At 49.8% G+C, this 24,935-nt stretch overlaps 1 protein-coding gene across 4 annotated transcripts in view; it reads left to right on the top strand.

Moving 5' to 3' along the window:
• Window positions 1–24,935, top strand: part of HIP1 (huntingtin interacting protein 1) — a 134,065-nt gene that overhangs the window by 12,252 nt on the left and 96,878 nt on the right. For 2 of the 4 annotated variants that reach the window (XM_081297375.1, XM_081297374.1), the window contains exon 2: window positions 14,246–14,419. The exons of the other annotated variants lie outside the window; for them this stretch is intronic. In XM_081297375.1, the coding sequence (XP_081153501.1) occupies window positions 14,246–14,419 (174 nt within the window). The remainder of the gene's footprint in view (window positions 1–14,245; window positions 14,420–24,935) is intronic. 4 annotated transcript variants of the gene reach the window in all.

Raw genomic sequence — 24,935 nt, 5'->3', positions numbered from 1 at the left:
AGCTGGTTTCACACTGTTGTAACAGTGGCAGAAAAGGAATCCAGGGTGACAGGTGCCCCCGCGCTCCAGGTGAGAGGCTAAAGGACGCCAGGCCTGGCCGCGCCCACGGGCCACCCTCAGCCTGGAAGGGATCCTGCTATTTCATCTGTGTGCGGTGGCTGCAGATCAGGACTGGCTTTCCGTCCCTGGCACTGGTTCAAAGACGTTTTAGCCTGGAAGGGCAGCTCAGCAGCCTGTTCAAGACATTTTTCCTCTTGGGCCAGGGAATTCTTTGGTATAATTCCAAGTTTGAGGATCACAGATATAATCTACTTAACCTTAAAAAAAAATCTTTTTTTTGATCAAGTGCTGTGCTGTTGAAAAAGCAGGTGGGAAAACTCTAATGACGACAGCCATGCCGGGGGAGGAGCGGGCTGGAAGGCAGGAAGCCGAGGTGGGGTGTGTGAGGGCTGTCCTCAGGCCTGGCCTCCTGGGTGGGGGTCTGGGGCTTCCCAGTATTCCTGGGATTAGCTGCAGGGCCACAGGGCGCTCCCAGAGCACTGGATTAAGATTTAGGAAGCCTTGCTCCTCCATGCTGTATGTGGGTCAGCTTTCTGTTACTGTAACAAACACTGGAGATAGGAGCAATGTAAGAAGAGAAAAAGTTGATTTTGGCTCACAGAGGTTTCAGCCTCTGGTTGGTTGTCCCTGTTGCTTTGGGCCTGTGACTGTACAGTACATCATGGTGGGAGCACCTGGGAAGCAAAGCCACTCACCTGGTAGCCAGGAAGTGAAAAAGAGAAAGAGGAAGAGACTGGGGTCCCATAATCCCCCTTTGAGGGCTCATTCCCAGCGACATAAAGACCTCATCCTAGACCCCACCTCTTATAGTTTCCACCACCTTCCAGAAGCACCAAGCTGAGGACAGGCCTTTAACACGTGGGTGTCTGGGGAAACGCGCACATCCTAAGCCAGCTCTGCGCTCTCTGTCCCCCATGGCCCCACCCTGTGAAGGTCTTCTGCCTGGGACCCGAGGCGTTGGATGAGATTGCCCCGAAAGCTCAGGGAGTTCTCGTGCTGGAGTAGCCATCTGTAGGAACATGGGCAGCACTAAGGGACCCGGCCCGTGTCCACTGCCTTTCCACAACTCCTGGCCCTTGTCACTCAGCTCTGCTCTCCTGGTTCCCAGCTCTGGACACTAGGTTCTGTTGGCTGAACCTCCTCTGTGAGCCCCTTTCACCTTGGCCACACAAACCTCAGTGGGCATTTTCTTTTCCCTTCCCTGGTTCCATCCCCAGGGCCTTGTGTGTGCCAGGCCAGCGCTGCACCCTGAGCTGTGTCCCTAGCCCCCTCCTTACATTTTAAAACCAAACCTGAGGGTGAGCTGCGGCCAGCGCATGGACAGTGGTTTGCTAGAGCCCCCCATTGTCTTCCACCAGCTCAGATTCATCGGCTTGCCTCCCCAGCCCGGTGTTATCTGAGGTGTGGTCTCATTTCCTAAAGGAAATCGTGTGTCAGAAAAGGAAAACAACCCGCCCAGAGGTTGCACCTCACCTCAGAGCCTGGTCGGAGAGACCCAGACTTGGATCGAGGCCCTGAGGGTGGAGCCTGAGCCTGGCTTTGGATCCAGATGGTGCCCTTGCTGCGGGTCCCAGGCGGACTGGCTGATGGATGGGGTGGGCATGAGTGAGTTCAGCTCGGTTTAGGAGAGCTCCCCTGACTGCAGCACAGGGACCAGAATGTCCGTCTCCTGAGTGTTGACAGGATTAAATGGCACGGAGCAGGCAGAGCGCTGGGCTGGATGCCTCCTCTAGGGTGCTCAGAGCCACCAGCCTATTGCTGCTCTTCCTCCAGTGCTCCTGGCTCCTACGTTTGGGGGCTAGAGTAGTCTTTGGCACGCAGTATGTGCACAGATGTGGGCTGTGTGCACGCATGGGTCTGGATTCCTGGTTTACTTGCTCCCTGGTTAGGCCTGAGTTAAAGGTCATGGAGACAGGTGTGCACTGGACGCCCCGAGTGTGCAGGTGCGCTGTGTCAGCTGGTGGCACCAGGACCCCGGGGGATTACCGGAGCTCCCAGGGCCCACGAGTGACCTCCTCATACAGGGCCTTGGGAGACTGCATGCTGGTGGGGATCTGTGTGTTTCTGGATCAGTGGCCTCAGGAAGGGCCTCGTGGCTCAGAGGTGAAGACTGGAAGGATGCAGAGTGCAGAGGAGCCACCGAGTCTGCTACAGGGGAGGCAGAAGCAAGGTGCAGGGGATGAGGACGTTGGCTCCAAGTCAGAAGTCTGGGGGTCGAGCCCCAGCTGTGTCTGTTCCTAATTGCAAGGTCTTGATTTTTTGTTTTATGTTTTATTTTCATGAAAGTCAAACATGTATATAATCATACTCAGATAGTCCTACAGGCTTGTTTTTTGAACCTAGAGGCACTTAACCACTGAGCCCCATCCCGGCCCTTTTTTCTATTTTATTTAGAGACAGGGTCTCACTGAGTTGCTTAGGGCTTCACTGAGTTGCTGAGACTGGCTTTGAACTCACGATCCTCCTGCCTCAGCCTCCAGAGCTGCTGGATTACAGGTGTGTGCCACTGTGCCCAGCTCAATCCAGAGATGATTTAACAGTGACATGATGGAGCGTCTGAGCTGTCTAGGGTGTCCTGTGACCTGGAGGACTTGGCCCTCTCTGACCCTCTCAGACCGCTTTTGGGAGCCTAGTTAGAGACAGAACTGATCTGAGGGCATTAATCATGTTTCTGTGGGAAGAGAAAAAAAATTCCTCTAAATCCCTAGAGAGACAATAACTATACCATAGGGTTGAGGGTGAGGACAAGGTCATCCCTTTGTGCCCTGTCCCAGGAGCAGCCCAGAGCCTGAGAGTTTTGAAAATTAATTTCCATTTATTCTGAGTGCCATTTGAAGATATTTAGAATGGCTTTTGTTGTGGGAAAAATCAAAAATAAAAACCTAGTAATAAGAGTCTTAAAGGCCTGGAGAAGATTCCTGGCCATTGTTCTGCCTTGGCCTCAGGGTTGGGTCAGGACTGATCAGTGACTGCCTAGGGGTCCCTCTAGCCTCAGTGTCTTCATGTACAAACAGTATGATGCACATTCCATCCTCCGAAATGCTGAAATACCCAAAGCCCTGAAAACCAAAAGTTCATTAGGAGCCAGACCTGTGGCTGTCTGGACTCTGCTTGGTCTTGATGGCGTCCCAATCTTAGTGTGCACGCACCACACTGCAAGGACATTACTCTCCTCCATTCAAGGGCCTTGCCCAGACCTCCAGGGTCTCACTTCTCAACACAGCCTGGTCCCCAGAATTTGAGATGAGACATTCGTTCTGGTGGTTTCTACTCCGTTGTGTTTTGGAAGGAGTTGAATGAGGCCCCTTATGTATACAAGAGGAAACACTGCTGCAGGCACATAGTCGGTGCTTGATTAGCACTGGCCATTGTCCTGACTGCTCGTTGGGCTGGGGATGATCAGAGAGATGGCCCCTCTGAGTCCAGCCATCCCTGTTCAATCAAGGCCACGAGGACTGAACTAGGAAGAGTGGAGGTGGGAGCTGAGCACGCAGGAGAAAGCCCCAAGGACAGAACCGAGTTCAAGTCGTGACCATGCCACTACCACAGCCTTGGGCAGAGCCTTAACCTGTTTGCCTTGGTTTTCCCACTTGTATAATGGAGATAACATGTCTCATAGGGTCATCCCCTCCATCCACCGAGACCCAAGATGGTGCTGTGTTAAAATGAATGGCCCCAGGTGCGATGGCCTCAGCCAAGTTCATGGCCTCTGTGGTTTTCTTGCCATAGTGCAAAACTTCAGCTGTGTCATGAGAAAAAGTCAGACAAACCCACATTGAGGGGTGTTGCACAAAATACCTGACCACTGCCCTTCAGGGAAAGGGTCAAGGTCATGAAAGCACAGGAAGGGTGAAGGAACAGGCCGGAGGGGGCCAAGCAGCTGGGCTGCGTCCTGGTGCGGCAACGTGGGAACATGGGAACACGGCGAGATGCAGATTCGCTCTGTAGCAGAGCTAATAGTGGGACACCACGATGGCTTTCTTAGTCTTTCGGCCTTGTCTGTGGTGACTAAGACCTGAGGTACCACGGAAGGGGGAGCTGGGTGAAGGGCATGCGGGAACTCTGTGCTATTTTTGCAGTTCTTCTGAAGATCTAAAATTATCTCGAACCCAAAAGAAAGAAAGGATGGAGAATTCCCTGCAGACCCTTAGGGGGGAGTCAGCGTGACTCCTTGGCCCCCAAGAGGCCTTTCATCTCTGGGGACACCAGAGATCCCCACAGGTTGAGAGACCAGACAGGCACATTCTGGGGAGGGAGAGTCAGTTCCCCAGCTCTGACGGGGGCTGCCCCACCTGCCCTAGGTGAGATAGAAACGGAGGGACGGAGCTGGGGCTTTGCCTGCAGCCTGGCAGACACTCCCGTCACCTCCACCTGCCACAGTGGGCTAGGAGGCTCTGCAGCCAGGTGATCTTAACCCAGCTCCATTTTCCTCCATCATCCTCTGGCGCCCCGTGGAGAGCCCCTCGAGAGCCCCTCGTAGTCTGGGATGTTGTACTGACTTCTGGGCTCAGCGGGGGGGTGGAGCAAGGGTTCAGAGCCGCAGCCATTGCTGGTTCCTCTTGTCCCTTCCCTCCTGGGGCCTCCCCATGCCTCCAGGAGAGGTGTCCTGGTTCCCCAGGGCACTCACTTTGTGCCCCTCCAAGGGCCCTTTCTGTGGTGGCCTCCCAGTCCCATGGTTGTGGGTCTCGTCCACCTTCTGACCTCGAACCCCTGTAGAACATCGGCCCGAGGAGACAAATGTGCTGAGAGTGAATGAATGAATGAGTCGGCGATGGAGGAGAAACGTGAATGGGAGGGGGAGCCACTGATGGAAGACCTTCGTCAGCGAGTGGGTGAGCCAGGAGTGTGGGGGTGGCCGCCTGCCTCTGCCCAAGGATCGTTGGCTGATGGTTGGGTCTCCTTGTTCTCCAGGGTGACTTGGGAAACGCTCCTTTCCTCGCTCCCCCGCTGTCGTAGGTGCCAGCCCCCCATTTAGGAAAAGCAGCTGGGTCTTTTCGGACGCTGTTTGGACCCCTTGGCTCTGGGGCCATTAGTCTATGGGCAGAGTCCTCCTGGCCTCCCTCCTGGTGCTGAGAACTTCTTGCCACAGGAAATCAGGCTCATTTTGAGGGCCAAACAGTGGCTAAATATAGCCTCCCAGCATAGATATTTAAAGAGCTCTGCTGTGATGTTATGTCTGAACAGGGAGAGGGAGAAAGGAACTTTTTTCTCTCTTTTCTGTAAAGAAGAGAGTAGTTACACCAGGTTTTCTTGGGGCCCCTGCAGCAGGGTCACGGTTGGCATCAATGTTTCAATTATGGAAATGCCAGATGTTCATGGGGCCTGCCGCAGCAGCCTGGGCTTGGCGTTTAGATCCCTGTGGCCAGGCGGGCCTTTCTGGGTAATCCCTTCTTGTCTCTATTTAGAAATACCTCCTGTGCTGGAGACTGATGCCGGGCAGCGTCCTCCCTGCCAAGCCCTGCAGACTGTGCCCCAGCCCCAGGGCTAGCAGGGACAGGTGGGGAGCCACCCTCAGAAAGCCCCCAGCCCAGGGGGTCATTGTCATTGGTGGAGAAGCAGCAGATGACAAGGGCTGGGGCCCTGGGGTCTTTCCTGAAGATGCAGAGGCTGGGGAACAGTTCATGTCTCGGAGAGGTCTGCTCGGGGATCAGATCAGGCCCATCCCAACGGTATCCTCTGCTCCCTCCCCTGGGCTCTGTCTTGGGCTCATGGGGTGGCCACTGTAAAACCTTTGGGGTGATGATGTTTTTATATCTCAAATGTCCCTTCTGTAAGTAGGATTCTCTCTCTCTCTTTGGTAGGAATTCTTCTGAACTTCCTTTGGGGCTGAACTTGTATCTCTTTGGGGAGAGAGAAACCAAGTATCTCTTTCTTAGAGAAGCTCAGGGTAGGAAGCTCTTAGCCTTTGGGTGTGACAGTATCAACATCTCACCCTCTTTTTCTTCCCTCTGTGATAATTAAGATTTTATAACTACGTTTTTTTGTGATCTGTATAGAAACGTTATGAATAACTATGAATAACTAACCTAGTATTAAAAAGCCTAATTGAGATACTTTGCCAAAGAATCGCTTGAGTGATATTCTAACTTAACATTTGGAGGAGTGCAAACCCTCAGAGGACATCAGAGCTCAGATGTTGAAAATGTTGCCAGCTTGTTAGTCTCTATGAGGAGTCAGCTGATAGTGCAGGATGTGCCCCATTACATCCAAACATTAACTATTTTGGGGAAATTCCAGACCTTTCCTAGCAGGATATTGCCATGGATGTACAATTCTGATAGGAAGACAAGAGACCATGTAGAAGACACAGAGACTAAAAAACAGAAGGAGGAGGAGGAGTAAAATCGTGTACTGGTTATTTAATTTCAGCAAAACTGGAAATTGGTGGGATATTTGATTTAGGGAGGTTTTATTGGATAGAAATATAACAGTCCCCTAGAATTCCTTAGACCTAGCCAGGTGTGGTGGCGCACACCTGTAATCCCAGCTACTTGGGAGGCTGAGGCAGGAGGATTGCAAGTTCAAGGTCAACCTGGGCAAGTTAATGAGACACTGTCTCAAAATTAAAAAATAAAAAAAGGCTGGGGGTGAAGCTCGGTGATTCTGCAAAATGAATTCCACTGACTTAAAGGGCATTACCAGAAAAAAAGGGGAAAAAAATATTCTCTAACATGATACATGACAGCATCCTAGCCAAACATTTTAAACTGCTCATCTGTCTTGTTTGTGTTGCCCACCTCTGCCAGCTCTGTTTAACATACTACTGAAAGTCCTGGCCAGAGCAGTTGGGCAAGAAAATAAATGTAAGGCATCAGAATTGGAAAGGAAGAAGTGAAATTATCTCTGTTCACTAAAGATATGAACTTATGACATGATTCTAAAGATTCCACCAAAAAAAAAAAAAAATCCTGTTGGAACCAGTACACAAATTCAGCAAAGTTGCAAGATACAAAGTCAACATATAAAAATCAGTTGCATTTCTATTTGAAATGAACAATTTGAGAAGGAAGTTAAGAAAATAATTATACTTCTAATAGCACCCCAAACTAGTAAACTACTTAAAAATTAAGTTAAACAAGAAGGTGAAAGGCTTGTACAGTGCTAATTACAAAGTAATTTTGAGGGCTGGGGATGTGGCTCAAGTGGTAGCGCGCCTGCCTGGCATGCGTGAGGCACTGGGTTCAATACCACATAAAAAATAAAGATATTGTGTCCACCTAAAAACTAAATATATATATATATATTTTTTTTAAAGTAATTTAGAAAGAAATACAGACATAAATAAGTGGAAACACATCTTACGTTCATGAGTTGGAAGGCTTGCTGTTATCAAGGTGTCATTACTAACCAAAGAGCTCTATACAATTAATGCAATTGCTGTCAAAATCTCAGAAATAGAAAAGCCCATCCTAAAATTCCTTTGAAATCCCAAGGGACCCTCAGTAGCTAGAACAATACTGGGGGAAAAAAAGAAAGAAAAAAAGGAAGGAAGGAAGGAAGGAAAGAAAGAAAACAGAATAGAACAAAGCTGGGGACTCCCAATTTCAAAATTTTCTACAGAGCTGCAGTAATCAAAAAAGCATGATACTGCCATACAGACAGACAGACAGACAGAGCAAGAAAATAGAATAAAACAGACCCTTATATATGGGATCAAATGCCAAGACCATTCAATGGGAAAAGCCCAAATTTGTCAACAAATAATTCTGGGAAAACTGGATATATGCAAAAGAATGAAGTTAGATTTATTTATTATGATTACTCAAAATCAATCTATAACCTCAATGTAGGACCTAAAAATATAAAACTCAGAAGAAAACAGGACAAAAGCTTCCTGACATTGGATTTGGCAGTGATTACTTGAAAATAACACCAAAGGTACAGGCAACAACAACAAATAAGAATGGACAAATTGGAGTTTTTGAAAACTAAAGATTTTATGCATCAAAAGATGTGATCCAGAGTCAAAACACAACACAAAGAGGGAGAAAATATTTGTAACTCAAGAATCTGATACAGGATTTATATCCAGAATGCATAGCAAACTCTTAAAACTCAACAACGACCCTGTTCAAAATGAGTAAAGTACTTCAGGAGATATTTCTCCAAGAAGATGTACCGATGGTCAGTAAGCGCATGAAGGATGCTCAGAATGACTACTTAGTGCAGTGTAAATCAAATCCACAATGAGACACGACTTTATAACCATTAGGATTGCTTCTATTTAAAACACTAAACAAAAAATAAGTATTTGAGAAGATGTGGAGAGAGATTGGAAGTCGTTTGCCATGCTGGTGGGAAAATAAAATGGAGTGTCTGTTGTGAAAAATGGTGTGGTGGTCTCTCAAAACGTTACAATGGAATTACCACGTGATTCAGCAGTTTTTCTGGTTGTGTGCTCATAAGAATTCAAGGTGGAGTGTCTGGGAGATATTCTGTCACGCCAGTGGTATTCACATCAGCTAAAACACGGAAGCCACCCAAATATCCATCCATGGGACCAGAGAAGCAAAATGTGATTCAGTGTTTGTATACACAATGGAACATCATGGAGCTTTTAAAAGGAAGGGATTTGTATTGCTTGCTACAACATGGATCATCCTTGAGGACATTATGCTAAGTGAAACAAGCCAGTCATAAACAGACCAATACTGTATGATACAACATATATGAAGTACTCAAGGGTAGTCAGGCACAGAGACAGACAGGAGACAGGTGGTTCTCATGGACTGGGAGGAGGGGAAATGGGGAGTGTCATAGGATAGAGTTTCAGTTTTACCAAATGAAAAAGCTTCTGGAAATGGATGGTATTGATAGTTGTATGGTAACATGAATGCATGTAATCACCAAACTGTATACTTAAGAATGGCTATGGTGCTAAATTTTATACTATATGTGTTTTACCACAACTTTAAAAATTGGAAAAGAAGGGCTGGGGATGTGGCTCAAGCAGTAGTGCCAGGCGAGCACGCCAGGCGAGCGTGCTGCCCGGGTTTAATCCTCAGCACCACATACCAACAAAGATGTCGTGTCCGCCGAAAACTAAAAAAATAAATATTATTAAAAAAATTGGAAAAGAAAAAGAAAGAAAAAAGCCATTTGTTTTTATTTAAAGATGTATTAAAAACAGGGAGTACAATTTGCATTTCCAGAATATAGTTCATTAAGTGGCTTCTGAGCATTGCAGGAGGGCGACCACCTCCTGAGCCTGCTGGGAGACTTGTCTGCTGGAGACTGATTTCCTGCTGCATTTGATCCTGGAATGTTCTCATCTGAAGACCGTTTCTGCTCCTGGGTTGCTTCAGTCCTTGCCTGATGACCCTCTTTGGCTCATTCTTCTGCTGTCCTTTCCTTTGCCCTTTTTTGGGCAATGATCCCATTTTTTTAAGGTCACATTCAGTGACTGTTTGCTGACCGGAAGGTGTTACTCCTTAGTACCTGTTCAGCAAAATGGACTTTCCTTTTCGTTGTCTCAGTTGCAAGCGTTGGCCGTGGACACAGCTGTGGGATGGTGCCAGGCGCTTGTGGGTACCATGGTGAGAGCCTTCCCAGGGCCGTAGCCTGGGCACTTGCCTCCTGCTGCCTGGGCTGCGGGGATACCAGATGCAGGTAGCAGATGAAATAGGTGTGGCTGCTGCGGCTCCCTCTGCTGTGGCTCCCACATTCTGGTGCTGTTACTCCATGTCCTTGGGCATTTAATTAGCCTAGTTGTTGAACAGTGACCTTTCCTCTTCTATAGCTTCTAAGAGTCTTTTAATGTGGTATACTGTGGGCATCGAGTTTTTAAATTCATTAATCTGGGAACTTGGTTTAGCTTTTACTCCGATTCTGGAAATTTTTCCTTCTTTGTCTCTTCAATTATTGCTTCTGATTTTCCCCTTATTCTTCCTTTGGAACTCCTATTAAGTATGTTTTGGAACTTCTCATTCTCCTTTCTATTTTAATTTCTCTTTTCTGTCTCTTTTTCTTTCTCTGTTTTTCTTCTAGTCGATTTCCTTAGAGTCAGTCTTCCTATTCACTGATTCTCTCTTTAGGTATTTCTGATTCTACTCTTTGATTTCTGGAATTTCTACACTGTTTCTTTTAAAACCCACTTACTCTTTTTCTATAATGCCTTTGTTTTATTTTGTGGGTTGTGTTCCTTTATCTTTAATGTAAGCAATAAAGTATTATTAGTTTATTTGTTGCTTTTTGTTACTGGGGATTGAACTCAGAGGCACTGTGCCAATGAGCCACATCCTCAGCCCTTTTTATTTTTTACTTCTAGACAGGGTCTCCCTAAGTTGCTGAGTCTGGCCTTGAACTTGTGATTCTCCTGCCTCATCCTCTCAAGTCACTGGAATTACAGGTGTGCGCTATCACACCTGGTTTAAAAAGTATCATTTTTCAGATGTTTCTTACAGGAGACCATGATTTCTTATTCCTGGAATATAACTTCACTCTGTTGAATTTGCTCTTTGCACAGCATATGATTTTTTCCCCTCTACCTTTTGTCATTTTGGGCTATGGGTCATCTTGGTGAAGATTGTATGCCTTGGGGTCCTTGGGACCCTGTAGGTGCCCTGAACTGTGTCTCTTAGGACCATTTAGTACTTGTCTCTGTGGAGTCCTGCTGAGCTCACTGGTTCTAGGTCCAGTGTCAGTGGTTCTCCAGGGCAGGGCTTCTGTGCTGTGCGGTGGTGGGGACCCGGCCCACCCGTGCACACGAGGCCTGGAGAGGCCCTCGCTTCTCTCCAGACTCCCCACCAGAGGCCTGGGCCAGGTGGCTTTGGCCAGGAGCTCCGTTCCTGTCTGAGTCGCACACACGGTTGCTGGCCGAGGTTCCTCATGGCCGTGTCCAGTCTGCTTATCCTGGGGCTTGTGTCTTCATGTCCTATTGCTGTGGTGGCCTTCTGGTGCCTGGACATGCCTCCGGCTCACCTGTGTGTTGATGCTGTTTTAAATGTTTCTGTCTCCTCCAGAAGCCCGAGCTTCCTACTGCTCCTCTGCAAAGCAGCCAAAGAGACCTTTAAAAAGAAACAGATCAGGTCATTTCACCGTCCTGCCTGACCCTCTGGTGGCTTCCCGCTAGCGTAGAATGAAATGCCCTTCGTTGGGTGAGTGCTGAGGACGCCGCCCCAGCCTCGCCAGCCTCCTCTTGCTCAGTCCATGCCTTGGCCTCCTTGGCCTTCCTGCCTCTCATTCTCATTCTAGAACCTTTGAGTCTGCTGCTTGCTCAGCCTCTTTAAGGAGGTTTCCTGTGACTCCCAAAGGAGTCCCTCTGCCCTCCCCTCTGTCCCTGTACTGTCTTCATAGCATCCACCACCTGCTGGGGTCATGCTCTTTATTTTGGGGGGTGGGTGGGGTTTCTCACCATCTGCCTTCCTCCCGTCACCAGTGCCAGAGTGGGGGCTCCGTGGGCCCCTTCAGAGTCTCTTATTTTGCTGGGCACAGAGGTGCACGGCCATAGTCCCATGGACCCTGGAGGCTGAGGCAGGAAGATGGCAAGTTCGAGGCTAGCCTCAGCAACTTAGGGAGACCCTGTTTCAAAATAAACAAATGAGAAGAGCTGGTGGGGTGGCTCACTGGTCAGGTCCCTGTGTCCAGTCCCCAGCTCTGCCGAAGGGCAGACTCTGGCTTCCTCACTGGAGTGGGCTCGGCCTCCGCCCTGGAGCAGTGCACAGGTGTCACTCCTGGGCTTCTCCTGTGCCTCTTCCCGGCCTGCAGCGGCAGGAGCCAGGAGCCAGGGTGAATCAGACTCAGGTTCAAGTTGTTCTAGACCCTCAGGAGTGGATGGGCCTGCTGGCCACTACAGTGCGCCTTGCTAGCCCAGCAGCAGAAGACGATGCCAAAAGGACGCAGAGAGCCCAGGAGGGCGGGCTGCACGGTGGCTGTCAGCCCTGGTCCCTCAGCCAAGGGGCAGACCAGAGGAGGAGCCAGGAAGGCCACCAGGGGTGTGAGGGGGGAGCAGAGCCGCCGGGCCTCCACTGTGGAGGTTGCGGCCGGGCCTTCCAGGGCCTGAATTCCTTCATGGGCTTGTTTTCTTTGGCCCGATTCATGGTTTTGAAAAACTAGAACTTTGTGTCTTTATATGGAGAACTCCCTGTGTCCCTTGCCACGGTCCCCTGCGCCCCACTGACTTCCCAGACCCGCCCTTGCTCACTTAGGGAACTAGCCCAGACCCTGCACCGTCCAGTAAGACCCGAGAGAGTGCAGGGGAGAGTCCCAGAGGCCATGAGCACCTTCAGGAGAAGGGATAACAGTGCCCGGGAGGGACGCGTCTGGACATCCAGACTACATTTGCCCATGCGGGACGGTCGGCCCGAGGTGCAACAGAGAGCAGGGCTGCCCCGCAGGACCACCTGACCGCAGGACCACCTGACCGCAGGGCCTGGGCCTCAGAGCTGGCACCCGCGGCCCCTTTCATCCCCAGCAGCATGCACACATGCTCCATGACAGCTACTGAGCATCGGCTGAGTGTTTTATTTTAAGTTTAAAATTTTATATGTATATATGTATAAATGTATGTAATTATTTCCACAGTGCTGGGGTGGATGTCAGGGCCTCCCTGTGCTAGGCTTGAGCTCTGACACTGAGCCACGCTCCCGGCCTTGTATTTAATTTTCCAGAACCATTCATGTGGCTCTAAAAAAAAGCAAGAAAAGAAAAGCAAAGCCAGGTGCAGTGGCACACACCTGTAATTCCAGCAATTTAGGAGGCTGAGGCAGGAGGTTTGCAAGTTTGAGGCCAGCCTCAGCATCTTAGCAAGACCCTGTCTTAAAAAGAATGTGAAAAGGGCCAGGATGTAGCTCAGGGGTACAGTGCCCTTGGGTTCAATCCCCAGTACAAAAAAAAAAAGTCCACTCCCTTCCCTCCCTGCTCCCCCACTGCCTCCCTTCTGCTCAATTCTATGAGAGAAAACCACCCAGTTACTGCCTCTTGTGTCCATTTAGTATTTGATTTTCACGTGCACGCAGAGAAGCATCTGCTGGAATTTCCCCCCGTAGATACAGTCATGGTTTAGCATCTTTTCCACTTGGCCAGGCATCTTGGTTGTGTCTTGACGTCAGCTCATAACAGGCCGCAGCATTCCTTTTTGCAGGTGAATAGTAAAGACACAGATTTTAGATAAGGTTTCTGGCCTCAGAGTAACACTGCCTGGGCCAGGAAGCCAGTTCTTCCTCAGTGATGAGGGCTGAGTGCTGACCTCTGTGCCTCAGTCTCTTGGTGCCTGAGGGGCCTGACAGGCGCCTTCTCCTGGTGGTCAGAATTTAGTGAGATAATGTTTAGAGAAGGGCTCGGGGCTGGCCTGGCGTCAGGGAGCCCCTGCCTCTCTGGTTCTTGTTGTGACCATGAGGACTGTGAATGCAAAACTGTGTGTGATGGAGAGGACAAGCTTCACTGTCACAGACGTGGCAGGCGATTCAGCCCCCAGACAGGCTTTCCCCATTTAGAACTTTGGTTCTAAAATTTCTCTGGAAGAGTGATACTAATTTTTAAAAATTTGAAACAGATCATAGGGAGAGGAAACTTGCCCCACTCAGTATCCAGACACATTTTTAATGATTTAAACAGTGACCTCATTAATGGCTTAAAAATAAACAGATCAGGAGAGAGAATAATAAATAGCCCAGACCCTTACCTTCCACACGTCTGAATCCCCGCCATGTTGGATCCAGGGCCACCCCCCAGTATGACCTCATCTAATGTCACATCTGTCTGTGTGACCTACTTGTAAAGAAAGTCACCTGAGGAACTGGGGATTAGGGCTTCAGTCTGTCTTTTTGGAGGGGGACATTTATTCAGTTTGTATCAGGCTTCATCTGTCAAAGCACAGGACAGGACTGCAGTTCAAGTGTCAGACTGGCTCCACACCGTCATTTCCCAGGATTTGCCACACACATAATGGTAACGAAATATGAACAATAAGGACCCAGAAGGAGCTGGTCTCGGTGACACACTCTTGTGATCCCAGTCACTCAGGAGGCTGAAGTAGGAGGATCACAAATTCAAGCCAACCTGGGCCCCTTAGGGAGACCCTGTCTCAAAAGATAAAAAGGGCTGGAGATGTGGCTCAGTGGTAGAGCACCAAGGGTGTCCCTGGAGGAGTGAGTTGGAGGTGTCCTGCCTGGGCTCTGTCAGGTGGAGGGGACCCTGGAACCCTCCCCCGCCCTGCTGAATTCCAGCTGCAGGCATTTACCTGCAGGTGTGGAGAGGCCTGGAGAAGACCCCAGGAGCTGCTGACCCAGACGCCACATGGCAGAGGATTGCACGCAGCAGGTGCCCTGCAGCAGCAAGGGGATTAACTGGAAATCTGGAACCTTCCCTCCATGCAGCTGAGCCAGTTCAAGTCACCCCAATCCACCTCCCAGGCGGGCAGGTCAGTAGAAGCTTCTCTGAGAAACCCAAGGTGCCAGGAACCCCCCACCCCCACCCCACACACAGCCTGACATTTAGGAGGACTCCCCCCCTGGGAGGACTGGCCCCCCCTGCTGTCCCTCAAACAGAGCTCCTGGTGCATGAGCTCCCCCCTCCCCTTGCACGTGTGGAATTTCCAATTAACTTTTAAGAGCCTCACTGCTAATATAAACAGCTAACCAGGGATCAGCTGACCCGCCAGGGAAGGCTCCCTGGCCAGAATCTGTAGGAACAAAAGAACTAAAATAAACAATCAGGAAAAACAGTCTGTAAGAAACAAAGACTTGCAAGTTCAGAAGAAAACAGCAGAAGCTTAAAATAGCGATTGATCTCTGCATCTCAAGAGAGTAGCCATTGGGCTGGGGATGTGGCTCAAGCGGTAGCGGTAGCGCGCTGGCCTGGTATGCCTGGTATGCGTGCAGCCCAGGTTCGATCCTCAGCACCACATACCAACAAGGATGTTGTGTCCGCCGAGAACTAAAAAATAAATATTAAAAAAATTATCTCTCTCTCTCTCTCTCTCTCTCTCTCCTCTCTCACTCTCTCTTAAAAAAAAAAAAAAAAAGAGAGAGTAGCCATCATACAGCAAAATAGATGGTCATGGAAAGAACTCAGAATCTCCCCAGAATTTAGGGAAGATCAAGTCAAGGAAATCCCAGGAAGAAGGAAAAGCAAAAAGCCAAACAAAAAATCAGACAAGGAATTGGGAAGTTCAGAGACCAGATACAGGAAACAGAGAGTCAGTCCAGAAAGTTCAATATGAAAATGTTTGGAGTCGAGAAAGAGGAAACAGGCGACAGAGGTACAGAAAGAAAAGAAGTTATATGTAAGAAAATCTCCCAGGAGAAGCTGCAGACTACAAATGTCCAGCAAAAAAATGACAAAAGACATACCCAGGCACGGCATTGTGAAATTTTCAAATTCCAGGGATAATGAGAGAATTCTACAGGCTTCCAGAGAGGAGAAACAAATGTCAGAGAAGGGACAAGAATTGGCTGGTTCTGAAATCATCAGGAGCAATAGTGAGGGTGGGGTGTCTCCATTCATTTTCTATTGCTATAACAAAATAGGTGAGACTGGGTGACTTCAAAAGAAGAATAGATGTTTATTTTGGCCCACGGGTCTGGAGGCTGGGTAGTCCAAGAGCATGGGACCTGCCTCTGTGAGGCCTCTGGTGAGGGGCTTCCTGCTGGATTATGACATAGCAGACCGCACCATGGCAAGACGGAGCAGGTGCACCCGAGAGAACATGCTCTCTCTTGATGTCCCGTCAATCCATTAATGCACCAATGGAACCATTCACGAGGGCAGACCCTTAATGACCCAAATACTTCCCACAGGTCCCATCACCAAATACCATTCACATTTTGGGATTAAGTTTCCAATGTGAGATTTGAGGTGGGGGGGATGACACATTCAAATTGAAGCACTGAGTACCACGTGTCTCTAGCAACTTGGGGAAGTGATTTTCAATCTGTGGTTTCCTGTCTGATCAGCAGCAAGTCAAGTGTGAACAAAGGTATGGCCAGAGGATGTGGGATGCATCCAGGCCCTTCAGCCGGAGGAGGAAGAGGGGATCCAGGGAGAGTGGCAGAGGGCACCCAGGGGGTGCCTCCCAGGAACAAGGCATCCCACAGGGCATCTTGCACAATAGAGGGCTTGGAAAAAGAATGTGTGCGCACAAAGGACACTGTGCAGATAGAATAACAAAGGAGGTCTTGACTCCAAGAAAAACAAAAACAAAACAAAATGGAACAAGGACGCAGATGTCCCCCCAGTTTTCCACTTGGCTCTGGGTTGAGTGGCATTGGCACAGTCACCGTCCAACACGGGTCATTTACTAGAATATTTGTGTGACCGTCGCAAAGATAGGGAAGGAGAGATGGCGAGGAGCCAAGAGAATCGTGTCTTATCCCTCATAATAGGAGCCCATCAGGTGACATTAAAATTAGTGAAGAAACAGCAGCCTCGGTCTGTTAATTGGAAACACTGAGTTTACTGCTTCTGGGTAGAAGGAAAAGTGGTAGAAAGCAAGAGTGTGGGGTGGGGTGGGGGGCGTGGAGGATGGGGCAGGTGGGGTGCAGGGTGGAGAGTGCAGGTTGCTACTAGAAACCATCCTTGAAACAACTTCTTTTTAATTAATGGAGGTAAAATCTGTGCACCATAAAATGAATCATTAACTCTTTTAAAGGGTACAATTCAATGGCATTGAATACCTTCACAGTGTCATGCAATCGTCACTTCTGTTTGGCTCTAAAACATTTTAATCCGTCCAAAGGAAGCCACATGCCCACTAAGCAGTCACACCCCCCACCAACTTCTGTTTCCCCCTCTCCCTACTTTATGGCAACCGCTGTTGCTGTGGATTTGCCCACTCTGGAAGTTTCTATAAACCAAGTTACACAATAGCACCCTTCTGGGTTGTGATTCTTTCCCTGGGCATGGTGTTTTCAGGGTTTGTCCATATCATAGTATGTGTCAGAACTTCATCATTTTTTCACAGCTGAATAATATTCCATCGTCGCTGCAGGAGTAAGACAACCTTTGCTCATTCATTCATCAGTTGGTGGGCCTTTGGTCATTTCTGCTTTGTGGCTATTGTGAACAGTGTGACCATGAGCATTCCTGTACAAATATCAATTTGGATAACTGTTCTCAGTTCTTTGGGCACACACTTAGCAGTGGAATTGGGGGATAGCATGGTGATGCTTGGTCTAACGCTCCAAGGAATTACCCAACTGTTTTCTCCTGTAGCTATTCCGTCGCACATTCTCACCAGATGTGTGCAGGGGTTCCAGTTTCTCTATACCCCTGCCATCACCTGTTATTTTTGCTATTTTAGAATGCTAGCAGTCAGAGCAGGTGTGAAGCAGTGTCTCATTGTGATTTGCATTTTCCTGGGAGCTTATGATACTGAGCATCTTCGAGTATGCTCCTTGTCCACTGGCTTACCTTTTTCAGAGAAATGTCTATTTAAGACCTTTACATATGTTTAAATTGAATTGCTTTTATTGTTGTTGATTTGCTAGAGTTCTTTTTATATTCTGGATACTAGACTCATGATTCACAAATAATTTTTCCATTCTGTAGATTTTCACTTGCTTGATAATGTCACTACTTGGTTTTTAAACTATATTCCTATATTATTTTGATAATTCTTATTAGATAATTTAAAAATAGTAAGTGGCTAAAATCAGATACTAAGGAGGTAATATGTCTTAAAAAGTGATAAAAATTTTAGTATACAAAGAACTTACACCAACATCGAAAAAGATACAGATTTCAGTAGAAAACTGGACGTTGATCAGTAACTCACAAAAGACGACAAGAATTCATAATCACAAGAAAAATGAGCAAGTAAAAAATACAAATCAATATCAGATCATATTTAAAAATAAAACATCAAGATGCACAGACTAGGCACTTGTAGTAATGTTAGCACCAACAGGCGTGAGTGTGTGGAGAGCTATTTGGGCCACTGTGGTCAGGATCCCTAACAATATTATTACTCAGCATTTCAACTTCCAAGACTTTCTCCTAAGAAAATAGCTTGAAAGACCCCAAACCCTCTTACTCACGAAGCCGTTTGTCACGGTGTGGACGCCCCAGTGTTGTGAACAACCACAGGAGGAAGGAGGGGTAGTTTCGGATGCACCCACCCTCGGAGCGCCCATTGGCTCGAGGGTTGGATGGACCGGCATGCTCAGGATGCAGCACGCGGGTTGGACGGACGCGCATGCTCAGGATGCAGCAGCCAACAGCCCCGGACGGCTGGTTGACGAAGCGTCTGGGTGAAGTGAAGTTCTTGATCTTTCAAGGGAGACAAGGTTAAAAATCTTATCGAGACTACAGTTTAACCTCCTTCTTTTGGAAAAGTCTTATTTACTGGGACAAATAAAGGTAAAAAGAAATCAGGAAAAGGAAGGAAATGGATCAAAATGTTATGCATTATAATATAAAATATTATATAGTAAAATAGAAAATAACCAAGAATATACTGTCCCCCCTGCTCACCCCGCCTAGCTCGGCTGGGACAGGTGTGCCTGGACTTCATGGGTAGGAGGGAGAGACCAGCAGCAGGCAATGGCCACAGCTCCGCTGGCCCTTTGCTTTCCTGCCAGGTGACTTAAGCCCAGGTTGTGCCCGTCGGGCTGGGGGCATCCGGCCGCTGAGCCTGCTGGGAAGTGCTGGACTCGGGGAGGCTGTTCTCAAGCTCGTACTGTTTTGTTCCAGGGATCCAGGACATGAGTGCCAGGAGCCCCTCCGAGGGCACATTCAAGGTCAAATATAATCTACCAGGCTGCATACCTGGAGCCCGGACGCGGGTCTTTGCACAGGCTCATGATAGAGGATGGTGCCCTCCCCCCCCTTACACTGGCGTGACCTCAGCTGACTTACCCACCCACAGTCAGGCCTGGCACACCCGCGTGCCTGTGTCCACCCTCTCTTCTCCTGGTCTTGTGGAGCTGACGTGGTCCCCAACAGTCCCCCATGGAGGTGCCCTGAGTGCCAAGGCATGGGCAGAGCTTGCACTTGACTCTGTCTGCGTGTGTGTTTCTGTGTGTGTGTTTACGTGTGTGCATGTAGGCTGTGTGCACCACGCTCTGGGTGGGTCGGTGTTGCCCTTGTAATGAGAAGTCCGGAAGCTCAAGTCTGTGGCTGTCCCTAGGCCCCCGCGCCCTTCCTTTCCCGTCTGGCTACCAGAGTTGCCTGCAGGCTGCAGAAGGCCCTGCGAGGGAGGGCAGGGTTCCTGAGCATGGCCCCAGTGTGGAGCCGTGCCAGGGACCTCGAGAGGACAAAAGGGGCCTTGAAGAAAGCCATGGGCAGCTGGGCAGCGCACAACTCTGTTCCCCTGCTTGCCTTCCAAGTTAGGGATGTCCAGGTGCCACTGGGCCACTCTCTGTGGCTGCTCCGGGGAGACTCCTGCAATCTGAAGGTTTCTGTGGGGAGCCGGAGCAGGGGGTCATGGTGAACTCTGCCCACCTGTTGGTTGGTGCAGCTGTCCTGGGGAGTAGACCCAAGGCCACTGAGGAAGGGAGGGAGGGGAAGGCAGCTGCCAGTGGCAGGCACAGGGCCAGGCCCAGGACAGCAGGTGGAGGGTTTTTGCGGAGGGCCTGACAGGTGGGGCTTTATGTCCCCGCTGCCCTCATCCGGAGGGGCAGCCACAAGCAGATCTCTCCTAATGCAGCTTCCTGTCATCCGGGCTGCCCTGGCCACCGTCCAGTCACTCACATTGAGTCCTCACACCTGCCCCTATGGCTGCAGCCCCTGGGCTTCCCCCATCCTCGTGGCTGGGCTGCTCTGCTGGGCTGTTCCAGGGGGCTGGGGCCCTCCAGCCACGTGAGGCAGTGGGTCTGGCTCCCCCCACTGCAAGCTCTGGACTGTGGCATGTACTAGGGCTCTGGTGACGTGGGTAGGTACCATAGTGGATCCGGGAGGTGACAGGAGACCTGTCTTTGCCTACGGTTTATTGGAAGAAAGACTCATAAATTACTAGAGGGAGTGACCTGGTGGAGGTGTGTAGGGAATGTTAAGGAACCTGGGGGGTGTGTGTGTGCAGGGACTCTTTCTAGTTGGGAAAGAATCCTGCAGAGGGGACATCCTAGGGGCACAAGAAAGGAAACTCAGGGATGCAGACATCCCCAGCAAGGGCCCTGGTTCACCAGGGAGAGATGAATTCTGCCCACAGTGAGAGATTTGGGACCTTGGTTGGGAAGACAAGAAGACGGGGGGACAAAAGGCCAGGGAGGAAGGCAGGGCCAGCCAGAGACTTTATAGGTGGACAGAGAGCCTGGTAAGGCCAGCTTTGGGTTTCAAAACAACAGGTTTTCCTAGCAGGGTAAAGAAGAGGTGGGGGCAGAGACAGGCCCGGAGGTCATGCTGTTACTGTAGAAGATCTAGAGAAGTTGGCCCTGGGGGAAGTGGGCCGGGGCAGAGCCAAGGTGGGCTCCTGCTTCTGGGAAGGTGACTCCTGGCAGGAAGCTCAGGCGCCAGTGTAATCCCAGCAGCTCAGGAGGCTGAGGCAGGAGGATTCCAAGTTCAAAGCCAGCGTCAGCAACAGTGAGGCGCTAAGCAACTCAGTGAGACCCTGTCTCTAAATAAAATACAAAATAGGGCTGGGGATGTGGCTCAGTGGCTGAGTGCCCCTGGGTTCAATCCCCGGTAACCCCCCTCTCCCCCAAAAAAAGCCCGTGAGAGATAAGGTTCTGCTTGGGACATGAGGGGGAGGAGCTCGCGCAGAGACGGTGCCTCCGTCGTCCTCCATTTCTATATGGTGTGAGGTTTGGAGGCATGTTGGAGTCAACGTAAAAACACTCAGGACAGTAAACACCACATGTAGGTCACTGTCACATTTGGGGAGTGAAGATCTGAGAGGGGCTGGGAGGATCCTCAGGGAGATCAGCTCTGCTGTGGTGGCAGTGACCTGCTGGGGACCTGGTGTCAAGTTGCAGTTTTGCATTTTAGGATGATTTGAATTAAAGGAAAAGAGGAAGATGTAGAGGCTGGAGCAAAGGCCAGGGCCGGAGGGGAGCAGGACCTGGGGAGCAACCAGCAGGCAGGGTTGAGAGCAGGTCCCTGGGGACCACACACAGGGGTAAGGTCAGTGGACCAAGAGAGGCTCTTGTAGGGGTTGGGGTGCGGATGAGGATCAGTGGAGACAGGCAGCGTGTGGATGGGAGAGAAATTTGGGGGGGTCTTTTTTGGGGGGCAGTACCAGGGTGGACCTCACGGCCTCAGGCATGCGAGGCAAGTGCACCACCTCTGAGCCACACACCCAGCTCAGGTGGGGGACTCTTAAGCCTGAGAAGAGGTCTTTGAACTTGGCAATGAGTTTTGGCAATCTGGGCAGCTTGGGCAGGGGGAAAGGGTGACCAGCGGAGGCAGAGGGTGGGAGGAGTGGATGGTACCGGAAACTTCTTAAAGGCAGGAAAGGAGTCCAGCAGCCGAGGAGGGCGGGGCTGGGGAAGCTGGAGCTGGCCAGTCCCCAGTGCAGACCCGAAAGCACAGAGGGGCCAGCCCGGGCCTCTGCCCTCCAAGCCCCATCCAGAGCCCCGATCTGTGTCTCTATTCCCAGCCCCTGCAGAGACCAGGCCTGCTCAAGGGACTAAGGCACCCGTGGTCATTGCATCCCGTCCACCCTGAGTCACATGACAACAGTGTCCCTGTGGGACTCTGGGGGCAGTGACATTGTAGCACCCAGCCATGAGGCTCCCAGTGCTTCAGTTTCCTATAGTGATGCTGGCCCGGGTATCACAAGAACTGAACAGAGATGGGGAGTGGCCACGGGGGTGGAGTGCCTCCTGCAACTGCACCCTGCAGGATGCCTCTGCATTTGATTGACATGAGCTAGTTGGAGGCATCTCTAACCCTGGCCTAGAGACTCAGAGTCAGAGAATGAAGTCGCCCGTTCAGTTGGCAGCCCTGGCTGGCGGTGGAGCAAGGGTGTGACCCCAGCTCCTTGGCCTCCCCCTTGGGAATCCGCTGTGACCTGCTGGGCAAATTGTCCAGGGCTGTGCCAGGGTTTGTTTGTTTCTGCTTCTTGCGTCTGAGACCAGGGCAGCCCCTCTCGAAAGTGGGAAGCATGGGTTCTTTTTTCCAAATGCCAGGGGGCTAGGATGGGGAGGGGTGGAGGTTCCCAGGTGCCCTCGACCTCCCACCTCCACAGGGGGCACCTCCAGACCCTAGAGTCTCCTCCTGGCCAGAGCAGGAGAGGCCCCGGTGGTCTTATTTTGAGCTGTGTCTCCTCCTGCCCCCAGGTTCTCTGGGGAGCACACACGGACATGCGCACACCCCTGTTGACTGGAGGGGGAGGACTTTCCTTCACGAAGGGCCACACCTCCTGCTGCATGTACTCAATGACCAATTCTCACTCTTGCTTACACCAGTCCCTGCTAGGACCCCTGTGGGAAGCGTTCTGGGGTCAGGGATGTCCCAGCCCATTTGGTCAAAGGGACCCTCGGGAGGCAGCTTCAATCCTTGCAGCGCCCCAGCCAGCATGCAACAGGCCTCACCAGGCTCCAGCGAGTGAGGGACTGGCCCCCTCCTGCAGGTAGTTTAGGTCCCACAGCCTTGCTCCCAAGTCCCTCAAGATGTCACTCCCTTGGCTGACAGCAGAGTGGATTAGCCAGCAGGCTGGGGACCCATGGGCAGAGCAGTGGCTGTGACCTGGTGGGAATCGTTTGTTTCTGTTCCTTGGAAGCAGCACTGTTGAATTGGAGACCTTCACGAAATGAAGGAACAACTGAGCAGAGGTCATAGGAGAGCGCCTCTCAGGCACAGGAAGGACTGTTGCAAAGGCTCCAGGCGAGGATTAGCCTGTTCTGGAAACTGAGCCGCTCGTTGGAGCAGAGCACCAGAGGCACAGGGCAGGGCGGAGTGGGGTTCCCAGCGGCCAGATCTTGCAGAACTGTGTTAACTTGACCTGCCCCGACCTGCCCAGTGACTCCCTTGAAGGCCCCCCATTGGTCTTTCTTTTTCCCTCACTCGGCCTTCTCCAGCGCTGAATGCCTGTCCCCAGGGACACCTGTTTGACTTTCATATTCCTAAGACAGCTGCCTCAGGTGATGGGTGACAGAGGGACAAGCAATGGACTAACAAGGCTGCAAAGGGAAGGTTGGGGAGGGAGGTGTCCGCCCGAAGGGGACTTTGGAAAGCTCTGGATATATTCCTGGAATCCAGAAGGCAGCGTCTGTGTGTCGGCTGTGTGCCGGGGAAGGAAGTGACTCCTCCACTCTGCCCGGTCTTGGGACTTGGTGAGCGGAGCTCTAACTCTGCCTGGCTGGTGGAGGTGCCCAAGATGCACGCAGGACTTTTCAGCAAAGGATGGGTGTTTATTGGTTCCAGAAGGATCTCTGTCCATCACCAGCTGACTAATAAGTTAACTGATTGAAGGCTTCAGTGACCATACATGACATAGAATACAGTCTTTGCATAATAACCAGGAAAATAGCTGCCTGAGTAGCCGTAGCAAAAAACCCTAGAGAGGTGCAGAAGCCGGCTTCCAGAACCATCAGTTTTTATGATCTGAAATGTCCAGTTTAACAAAACTTATAAAATATGCATGCAAAAAAAGAATCCTTAGGGGGGAAAGGCAATCAATAGGAACTATCCCCAAGGAAGCTCCCAGATTGGAATTACTAGACAAATCAGCTATTCAAAATACATTCAAAGAACTGAAGAAAACCCTCCTAGATGAATGAATGGATTCTCAAGTAGAGATGATCCACAATGGAATAGAAGTTATAAAAAGGAAGCAAATGGAAAATTGTAAAGTCTAGAAGTACAATAACTAAAACAGAAAAAATATTCCCTGGGGCGGCTGAACAGTGATTTAAGCAGGAGAAGCAATCTGTGACTTATTCCACTGAGACCATCCCGGCTGAGGCACAGAAACAGAAAGAAGGAGGATAAGTGGAGAGAGCGCCAGAGACCCCTGGGACACTGTCAGCATCCCAACATACGCACGCTGTCAATTTTAGGGGAAGAAGAGACAGAGCAGAAGAATATTTGGAGAGAGAGGTTGGAAACTATGTCTAATTTGGTGAAAAACATTAGTCTACACATCAAAAAGCTCCATGAACCCCAAGAAGGATAAATTTAGAGATCTACACTAAGATATATAATCATCACAACATCCTAAGACAGAGCCAGGCATGCTGGCATTTCTATACACTAGCTTTAAAAAAATCCAAAATGAAATTTTAAAAGGAATAAAAAAGGATAAAATACCTGGGAATAAATTTAAGCAAAGATGTGTAAGACCAGTGTATTGAAAACTACAAAACACTGTTGAAAGTTGAAATAGAAAGCCATCCTGTTCTTTGGTCACAAGCCTTAATGTGGTTGAGATGAAGCTACTTCCCTAGTTAATCTAGAGGCACTGTAATTTCAATGGCCTTTTTGCAGAAATAGACAAGCTGATACTAACATTTTCTTATGGGAATTCTAAGGACTCCAAGCAGCCAAAAGAATGTTGAAATAGAAGGACAAAGTTGGTGACTTCATACCTCCCCATTTCAAAACTTATTACAAAGCTGCCATCATCGAGATGTGGTGCCCTGGCGTGCAGGTAGGACCAGATCTGTGGGGTGGAACTGAATTTCCAGAAATAAACCCACAGGACTGTGGTCAACTGGTTTTTCGGCAAGTGGGCCAAGACTATGCAATGGGGAAGGAATGGTCTTCCATTTACACTGGACACCCCTGGGTAAAAGAAAGAGGTTGGGCTGCTGTGTGCATCAGTCAACTCCAAACAGACCAAAGGCCAGCAGGTTTTGCAGAGCAAACCTTAGAACTCCTAAAAGGAAACAGGTGTAAGTCTTCATAACTTGGATTGGGTGGTGGCTACTTGCACGCCATGTCAAAAGCATCAGCAACCAGAGAAAAAATAAACTGCTTCATCAAAATTTTAAATGTGTGTGCTTCAAAGGACATTATAAAAAACGTGTGAAGACACATCAGAATGTGACAAAGTATTT

This window comes from Spermophilus citellus, assembly GCF_964194105.1.
Source record: "Spermophilus citellus genome assembly, chromosome: 6".
In the NCBI taxonomy this organism is placed as follows: Eukaryota; Metazoa; Chordata; class Mammalia; order Rodentia; family Sciuridae; genus Spermophilus; species Spermophilus citellus.
Note: the sequence above shows the minus strand (reverse complement) of the source record. Positions and strands in the feature narration are given on the sequence as shown.